At 50.4% G+C, this 9467-nt stretch overlaps 1 protein-coding gene across 1 annotated transcript in view; it reads right to left on the minus strand.

Annotated features, from left to right (window-relative positions):
- The window catches only part of ALOXE3 (arachidonate lipoxygenase 3), a 22213-nt gene that overhangs the window by 5237 nt on the left and 7509 nt on the right, over positions 1-9467 (minus strand). Inside the window, exons 11-14 of the mRNA XM_015562527.1 lie at positions 8941-9128; positions 8192-8313; positions 3309-3409; positions 2548-2718 (exon numbers count right to left, since the gene is read on the minus strand). Coding sequence (XP_015418013.1) covers positions 2548-2718; positions 3309-3409; positions 8192-8313; positions 8941-9128 — 582 coding nt within the window. The remainder of the gene's footprint in view (positions 1-2547; positions 2719-3308; positions 3410-8191; positions 8314-8940; positions 9129-9467) is intronic.

The following is a 9467-nucleotide window of genomic DNA, read 5'->3' on the forward strand; positions in this document are numbered from 1 at the left end:
CCCAAGAAGAGTTAGCTGCTATTATTGTGGTGGTGGTTATAACTGTCCAGGTTAAACTTCCCATTGTTTCCCGGGGAGGGAATCCCTCACCCTCATCCTCTTACCTACTCATCCCTCTCCACTGTGATATTGTGATTTATAAGAAATATGATTTTGCCTGGCTGGAGTGGCTCAGTTGGTTGAGTATCATCTCATGAACCCAAAGGTTACCAGTTAGATCCCTAGCCAACCTGTCTTGCAGGAGGCAGCTGATTCACGTTTCTCTCTCGCATCGATGTTTCTCTCTCCCACTCTCTCTGTCTCTCTCTCTAAAATCAATAAAATCATTATAAAAAAATAGAAATATATATTTGGTCTTCCTCCCATTCCTGGCACAGAGCTTCTAAAACCCTTATAATTTCATGTTAGAGTGTTAAGATATCTTTTGTTATTCAAGATAAGCCCTTTTCAACCATTCCTAGGTTTATGTTAATGAGGTGAGTTCTGGAGAGCCCCTAAGTGGTGGTTAAATTAGTCCCCAATGGCTGATAATTTAATCAATTATCCCTGTGTAACAAAGCCTTCATCAAAATCCCTAAAGATGAGATACATGGGAATCAATCAACTGATTAGAGACTTGAAACTTTTAGTCCCACCTCTGAACCTCTGGGGAGGGGAGAGGAGCTGGTGGTTAAATTCGTCCCCAATGGCTGATAATTTAATCAATTATTCCTGTGTAACAAAGCCTTCATCAAAATCCCTAAAATGCAGGTTTGGAGAGCCTCCAGGCTGGGGAAGTGTGGAGATGCTGAGAGGGTGGCACACCATCAAAGCCCTGCACCCCTCCCACACACCCTGCCCTGTGCAGTTCTTCCATCTGGTAGCTCCTGAGTTGCAACCTCTTATAATAAACCAGTAATCTAGTGAACTGTTTTCCTGAGTTCTGTAAGCTGCCTCAGCAAATCAATGACCCTGAGGAAGGGGTTGTAGAAACTTCTGATTGATAGTCGTTTGGTCAGAAACACAGCTGACAACCTGGACTTTTGCTCGGCAATCGGCACCTGAAGGGGGGCAGGGGCAGTCTTGGGGGTCGGAGCCCTTCACCTCAGGGATCTGACCCTGTCTCCAGGTGGTGTCAGAACTGAGCTAAATTACAGGACGTATAGCTAGAGTCTGAGAATTGCGTGGTGTGGGAACAATCCCCATGCATTTGGTGGCCAGAAGCATTGAGTGAGAGCCTGAGAGTAGTAATAGACTATTCTGTGAGTAGACAAAAAACAAGAGAGAGTTTTTCCTTTAAATTGACAGAAACAAACATCTTGGAATCCTTGGGAGACGGGACCAGAATGGATCTAGGATCCAGACATGAGTTTCTGGCATCCCAAGGCTATAAGATGGTTAAGTTAAAACTTGTTAAGGAGATAAAAGAGCTACACCAAATGGAGTCCAGCATGATAAATGAGGGTATTCTTGTAACGTCAGAGAATTTGTGAACAATGCCAGGAGGGCAGAGGCATGACTGATAATGTGTAAATGAAGATTATGGTAATTGGTGATTAAAGGGCTGCTCCCCTACATAAAACCCAGCCTAAGTAACAGCCTCCTCCCTGTCATTCCTGCCTCCAAAATAGCCCTTCCCATCTATCTACACAGCCACAGAAGCACTCTTGCTAAAATACAAATTTAGCCATGTCACCGCAGTCGTAAGTCTCCTCAGTATCTCCCCACTGTATTCTGAATGAATACTGTGCCTACACTGTACCTTTTAGGATCCTCAAGACACGCCAACGAACTCTTACCTTCGCTTCCCTTCATGTCAGTTGGTCTCATCCTTCCCTCTGCCTAGAAATTAACCCTGCCCCTGCTATGTCTGCCAAATTCCTGCTTGTCTCACAGATTTCAGCTTAGATGTCCCTTCCTCCAAGAAGTTTCCCTGGGTTCACCCAGACTCGGTCAGGTTCCACAGGGTCCTGTCTTCACCTCTACCATTAGACTATAGCAAGCTCGTGTGGACAGGGCTCATATCTGCCCATCAGTGTCTGGCACATTGCAGGCACGCAAGAAGTACAGGTTCAAATGGAGGAATTATACCTAAATAATTCCTACAACACTGTGGTACCCTTTTTCATTTATCTGTGTATCTCTTCAGCTAGACAGTAGGATTCCTGTAGGCAGGTCTGACTCATCTTTATATGCCTGGTGCCCAACACTGTGCTGACACATGGGAGGTATTCAAAAAATGTCTGTTGAATGTTTGATGAATGGATGAGTGGTTGATAGATGAATGGCTGATGGATGGAAGAATAAATGGTTGGATGGATGGGTGGTCTGGTAAACTGGTGAATTGGATGGACGTTGTATCCCAGCCACTAATAGGTATTTGCTTCAATATATGTCTCTTGGGATCAAGTATAATTTTCTGAAGAAACTAAAGAACCCAGGGCAGTTCAGTAGTAGACATAAATGCCAGCAGTCATTCCCCAAGTCCCCCTGGGACAGCTACCATCACCTCCACTGCCCAGGCCCTGCAAACCTCTATCCACCACCGAAAAACACCCCCACACAAACCTGGTCCTTGGGCTCTTGGCTGACCAACCAGAAGAGGAGAAGGTTGTTACAGGTGATGTTCACTTCTGGGAGGGTCTCCAGGTAACTCTTCAGGGTGGTCGTCCCCTTGGTCTGTGGTGGGGGCTGCCTCATGGATGATGGAGCATTGGGCATCCAGGCCCCAAAGTCATGCTGTGGAGACCCCGCCCCAGTTGAGTCAACTGGCCAGAGGGAGAGGACCAGCTTCTTTATCATAATTCCCAATCCTGCCCCCTACCATCCCAGGTCTTACATTTGGGAAATGAGGGATTGTGGAAAGGGAGGCGAGGGAGTGATATAGGACAGAAAGTTCCAGAAGTGAGGCAGGAGCCTGCCTCAACCCTTATTACTCTCCACCCAATGTTCCAGGACTGGGTGGAGTGAATCACCAAGGAACAAGGAGGACTCAGAGAGGAGGTAACCCTAGAAATGGGCCTGGGGCTAGCATGCCACACACAGCAACCTGAAACTCCACTTGACTGCATCCTAACCATGACAGAAGTCCATAAATTCTACTCCCTATGCAACACCAGCTCAAGTCAACATTATAGCCTTGGACCCAACTCCACCCCAGTCATCACCCAACACCAGTCCTTCACTCCACCCAGTCACCACTCCAATCCCACCCCTAGTGATAAACCCATCCCACCCATGCTCTCATCGGGAACGCTGGCCTCAGCTGCATTGCTGAGCCTAACCTTTCCTGGCCAAATCGCCCACTGGCCTGCCCTCTGCAGCCTCACCTGCCCACTGTTGACAGCAGCGTGCTGGGCGGAACAGTTGAAGATGATGGCTGTGAGGAACTTCAGCAGCTCCTGTCGGGTGCGCAGCTGGCACGGGAAGCCTGGGTACGGGAGGGAGGGGAGAGAGTGTGGAGGGGACTGGATTCCTAGGGGCAGCTCGGGGCTGGGGCTCAGCATAGGGGGAGAGTAAGAAAGGGAGGGCTGACCATTTGGCCACCACGGTCTTTAGACTAGGGTTAGGGTTAGGCTGAGGTTAGGGATGGTCATCACCAAGGTTTGTGGTCTCTGAAGGGGGTCAGGATAGGAGCTGGGAACTGGGGTCAGACCAGAAAATGCCCAGTCAGCAGAGCTCACAGCGGAAGAGCCAGGTTCAAGCAGACCACCAAGGCACCTCTGTCTGCAGCCTATATGAGCATTTAACGACTTAATTCTACCCAGTTCACTGAGATCTGTCCAAGCAAGCACCCAGCAGCCGGTCATCTGCCTCTGGGCTTAGGATGTGCTACTAATAAGCTCACAGAGATGGAAGCGGAAGGAAGCTCTCGGGGGCAGGCAGGCAGGCACAGGGGGCACATTACCGGGGAAGAGGCCTCCCTGAGCGAGTGGGTGAGCTCTGAATAGAAAGAAGATGACAGAGAAAGCATTTCAGCCCTCGGCCCTCTTCGCTCTATACGTCACTGGTCTTATCCAAGTCCTTGGTTTAACCACCTTCCCGGGCTGACAACTCCTAAGTTCACATCTCTGGCTGGCTCCCCCTGGCCCCTGAACTCTAGACTCAAACTTCCCATCTGTACAACCTAATGCTTGACTCCCGACCCTACACACTCCCCAAACCTGTGCTTCCCACAGTCATCCCATGTGGATACTCTTTGTCCCGTACAATGACTCTTTTTATCTCGCCCCACACATATCAGTAACACTTCCAGAAGCCAACGGTCTCACCACCTTGTCTCCACCACTACCCAGTATCATCCTCTCACTCCTGGATGAATCCACCTGCTTCTGCCATGACCCCAACAGCTAGAGTAAGTGACCCTTTAGAATCCTAAATTCAGTTATGTCACTACTGGCCAAAACCCTCTATGGGTCCCATCTCCCTGACCTCACCGTGATCTTGCGTGATCTGGCTCTGGCTTGTTCTCGGACTTCAGTTCCTTTCCAACTTTTCTCCCTCTCACTTACTCTACTCCAGCCACGCAGGCCTTCCTTATAGTCCTCAAAACTCCCAGCATGCTCCCACTCAGGGCCTTGTCCTCTCACCTCTGCCCGCACACTCTTACGCCGGCTATCCACAGAACCAGCTCTCTCACTTCCTCACACCCCTACTCAAACATCACCTCCTCGGGGAAGCCTTCCCTGACCACCTCTCTAAAATTATCCCCCCACCTGACACACTAGTGATTTCGGATGCTGTTTCATTCTTCTTACCATTCGTAACCACCTGACATAATTTTTTGTTATCTGTGTCTCCCCACAAGGATGTTAAGCTCCATGAAGGCCGGGGGTTTTGTCTGTCACGTTCACTGCTAAACCCCGGCACCTAGGACAATAGTTAACGCATATGAGCAGCCCAGTAATGACTGGTTGAATGAAGTGAATACATGAGAGGCTAAGAAGCCAGAGTGGAAAGGAATGGGGTGCAAGCAAGGGGAAGGGTTATGGGGGTGGGGCTGCAGCAGTGCGCTGGGCCAGGTGGTTTCTGGGCGCTATTTCAGAGGATTACCGGGGTGGCGTCCCACAGGCTTGGCGAGCAAGCATAAAAGGCGGGGAGAGGTGGGCCTGGTTGAGAAGCAGCTGCCACAATGCAGGAACAATGTGAGGATTGGGACTAGGGTGGTGACAGTGGGAAATGATGGGGACAATAGGGTTAGCTACCCAACTGGATTTAGGTGAAGAGGAAGGCAGAGCAGAACATGAGTCAAAGATGGATCCAAGGTTTGGAGTCAGGATGACTGGAGAGAGACTAATGCAACAGAGCAGACAGAGAGGTTTGAGAGAGGTTTGGGTATCTGCCTGGGAGTGTGTGGGAGTTTTCTGAATGTTCAGTTCCTGGTTGATAGTCTAACCTTGAGGGCTGAAAATAAATAAATAAATAAATAAAGCTATTTAAAAAAATAAAAATAAAGCAGATTATCTATGGGGATTTTTCTGCAGCTCATACTGTTTATTTTCCCCCCTTGAACTATGGAACAAAAGGCATACTGACGGAGGTTAATGAATGAGCCTTTACCTTAAAACATATGAATCTAGAATAAGTTTGTCAGGAGAGCTGTTTGCCAGTCTGAAGAATGTTCTGATGTATTAAATCAGAGAGATTAATAAAGTAAGAGAGGAGAGTTGAGCTAACAGTAATTATATCCCCCTCTGGGTCTTAACTAGGAATTAGATCATCCCACAGGGAAACTGCCTCCTGGAAGAGGAGCAATCCGAACCAGGGCTGCCCCGGATTGACAGCAGGCTGGCAAAGCTCAGGGAAGCGTCGCCCTTGAAAAGATCCCAAGGCAATCTGGCTGTCACGACCTTTACTCAGAACTCACTCCAGGCCTCACTAATGGTGAGACAGCCTGGCATGATGAGCCTCCCAAGGTGAGGCAACGAGGAGACCACAGCATCACCTGAGAAATATTCTTGCCAAAAAATATTTAGCCTTTAGTTATTACAGAGGATAGAGGAACCAGCTGAATGACAGCATGAGGCAGCAACTAGATAAACTCAGAAGGTGAGACATTGTGCAAAACTGCTTCTGGCTTTTTCAGTAGTCTTTGTCAGATGCCCTGTGATTTTACTAAAAAGGAGGGGAGTGCGATCCTAAATTAAGACACTTTAGAGTCAAAACAAATGTACATGGGGTCCTTGACTGGCTCCAGAATCAACAGGGTCAAATGAGGGGAAATGGGACAAGTGAGGGAATTTGAATATGGACTAGAGGAAAGGGTGATATTGGAGATTACTATCAATTGTGTTAGTGAGATGACAGTATTGTAGTTGTGTAGAAAAACGTCATTTTTTAGAGGAGGCTTATTGATTGGGGTGAAATATGAAAGATATGTATTTGCTCTAAAAGATTTTGCCAATAAACAAAGCAACAGATTAATCAAATATAGCAAAGATGTTAGCAATTGCTGAATCTGGGTGGTGAGTAAATGGGCGTTCATTACATTATAGTCTCTACTTTTCTATATGTTTAAAATGTTGTGTTTTTAAAAAGCCTCAGGCCCTGGCTGGGTGGCTCGGATGGTTGGAGCATCATTCCATACACCGAAAGGCTGTGGGTTTGATTACCGGTCAGGGCACATACCTAGGTTACTGGGGGCTTCAGGATCTTTCTCTCTCACACAGTTGTTTCTCTCTCTCTCTCTCTCTCTCTCTCATCAATAAAAACATACCTTCAGGGGGATTTTTTTAAAGCCTTGAAGCTGCAAGAGCTGCTCATTCTATTTGTGGGTGATGTGAGACCATTCCTCCTCCCTGGGTCCACACACACACACACACACACACACACGCACACACAGGAACCTCTTCGGGCGGCCACCGGAAGTCCTAAGTCAGCTGAAAGCCACATCCCTGCTGAGAGGAGACGTCCTGTGCAGCGAGAGCCTTCCCTGCTCAGGCCAGAGCTGGGGACACTGGAAGATGGACGTTTGTGCCACTTTGAGCTTTGCCTTCTCTGCCACTACACCCAGATATGGAAGGCTCCTCTACCTTTGCCGATGCTGACGGACAGACCATAATACAGCGGCACCAGGGAAACAGGCTTTGAAGCGGGGGTCCTCAAACTTTTTAAACAGGGGGCCAGTTCACTGCCCCTCAGACCGTTGGAGGGCCGGACTATAGTTTAAAAAAAAACTATGAACAAATTCCTATGCACACTGCACATATCTTATTTTGAAGTAAAAAAACAAAACGGGAACAAACACAATATTTGTATTTGCATGTGGCCCGCGGGCCGTAGTTTGAGGACCCCTGCTTTGAAGAGTAGCAATGGGGCATATAACCCGGGTGAGGCCAGAATCCTTTGGAATGACATCGTTTCATGTTTGGGTCTCAGGAGTGACAATGAAAGAGCCAACAGGAAACTCCTGTAGGAAAGGCAGAGAGGGGGATTTCCAAGCCTGGAATCAGCTACAGAGGAGAAACAGGAGACAGGATCCTTCCAGAGGGAGGGGAGAGAGGAGGCAGAGATCCAGGATAAGCCAACAGCAGGGACCTGGGAAGAAGCGGGAGGTTCAGAAAGACATGTTCTCCCAGGAGCTGAGGGAAGACTCTAAGGAAGGCGGGGGTGTGCTAGGCATCTGCTTGGCACTGAGGTAAGCGGAGGTCGGGGCGGAGGTGGGAGGGGGGGGGTCTCAGAGGCCTCTCAGGCAGTGTCAGAGAGAGGGAGGAGTTGGGGTTAGGTAACTGGAGTAAATAAGGGGGAATTAGGCAGCAGCAAGACCAACTCACCCTTTGAAGCCAAAGGAAGTGAGAGAGGTTGAGGGCTGGAGGGGCCACCTGGCAGCACAGTCATAAGAGAGTATGAGAGAAGGTTCCAGAATCCTTTGTGTTTAAAGCCAAAGATTACTCCCCCTACATAATGTGACACATCCATACAGCTCAGCAAAAAGAAGTGAATGGGTGGGCTCAGGCTCATGGAAAGGTCTAGAAGGGACCAGATGGGCAGAGGGTAGTAGTTGAAAGCAAGGGCTTTGCAGACCAGAGGAGCTGGCCCTGGGTCCTGCTCCTGCCACTTATTGTATAACCTTCTCTCTGCCTATTCCTCATCTGTTCAATGGAGCTAGTGGGATGCACTCCAACAGTTGATCAGTAAATAGGAACTGGTTAATGGTGGGCCGGGGAGCGCTGGGTCACTGGGAGCCTGTGGGTGGGGGATGGAGAAGGAATACCTGAGCTTTCCCGGCTCAGGAACGCCCAAGCAAAAATCTCGCCGACCCAGGCCTGCAGTTCCGAATCCTGCTGCACAGATGCGTCTCTGGGATAGTAGTAGCACACAATTTCTGAGACAAAGCTGCAGGAAAAAGATGCCCATGCCATGGCAGTGACCTTGGGCTCAGGCCTGACCAGAAAACCAAGGTCCAGTGCTGAGGGGGGAGCCAGCTGGTCAGAATCCACAAGAGCCCATGGGGGTTCAGTGGAGACCCCCCCCTCCCGCCAGATGCAGTTGGAACCCGAGTGCCCAGGCTTCCCTCACTTCTCGCCCTCCACTCCTGGTCACGGCTGCTCTGGGCCTCCTTCCTGCATAGAGGGCTGGGGGGCGGCGTGGGGGGGGGTACACAGAGGAGAGCCAGGCTCATGCTGCATCCCCTCCCCACTCAGCACCCAACAGACAGGAAGGCCTGCCTGCCTAGAGGCCCCAGCCTACACCTCGCTGTCTCACCTTCTCTGGACACCCTGTCCTTCCCCTCCTCCACTGTGTTCATACACAGCCCAACCTCTCCCCACCCCAAAGCTATCAGCCATTTCATAGGGGACCCCAACCCCAACTCTCACCCTCGGAGAGCCCCATGCTTGGGCCTGAGAACACCTGGAAGTCCCCGCACCCAGCGCCCCAGCCTGCATGAACGTAGAGACCCACACTGCCCTGGACCAGGAGGCCCCGAGGGGCCAGACTGGCTTCAGGGTCCCAGGCCCACACCTCTCAATGGCGGCCCAGATCTTCAGGCCGTCATCCCGGTAATGGTAGTTGGGGATAGCCAAAACCCCGCGGGCCCGCAGGCTGTCCGGAAAGCAGAAATTGGTGTAGGTGAAGTGGGCCAGGCCCGTGCTCATGAGGTAGAGGAGGCCTTGCCTTCCGATGGAGGTGACCTGAGGACACATCACAGCTCAGCTCCCGGGTCCTCCCCCTCGCTCTCCCCCTCCTCCTCCTCCCTCCCCCAGGGCCTGGGGACCAGACGTGGCTAGTGATGCAGCGGAGGGGATTTTTCAGTTAATCAAGCAGCCCAAGACCACGGATCAAAACCCCCATGAGGGGCCCTACTATGTGCACAGGAGATAATCCTTAGGTATTTAGTAACTAAAAGAATGAACTGTTGCTACGGAGGCAGGGAGGCGAGAGCAGGGCTCGGCGCAGGGTCAGCGAGGGGCTGTGCTTAGGTGGGGGTGGGGTACCCCACCCACCGCAAGGAGCATCTGGAACTTGGTCTGAGGGAGGGGGCCCGCGGG

The sequence above is a fragment of the Myotis davidii genome, unplaced genomic scaffold (genome assembly GCF_000327345.1).
Source record: "Myotis davidii unplaced genomic scaffold, ASM32734v1 scaffold37, whole genome shotgun sequence".
Taxonomy (NCBI): Eukaryota; Metazoa; Chordata; class Mammalia; order Chiroptera; family Vespertilionidae; genus Myotis; species Myotis davidii.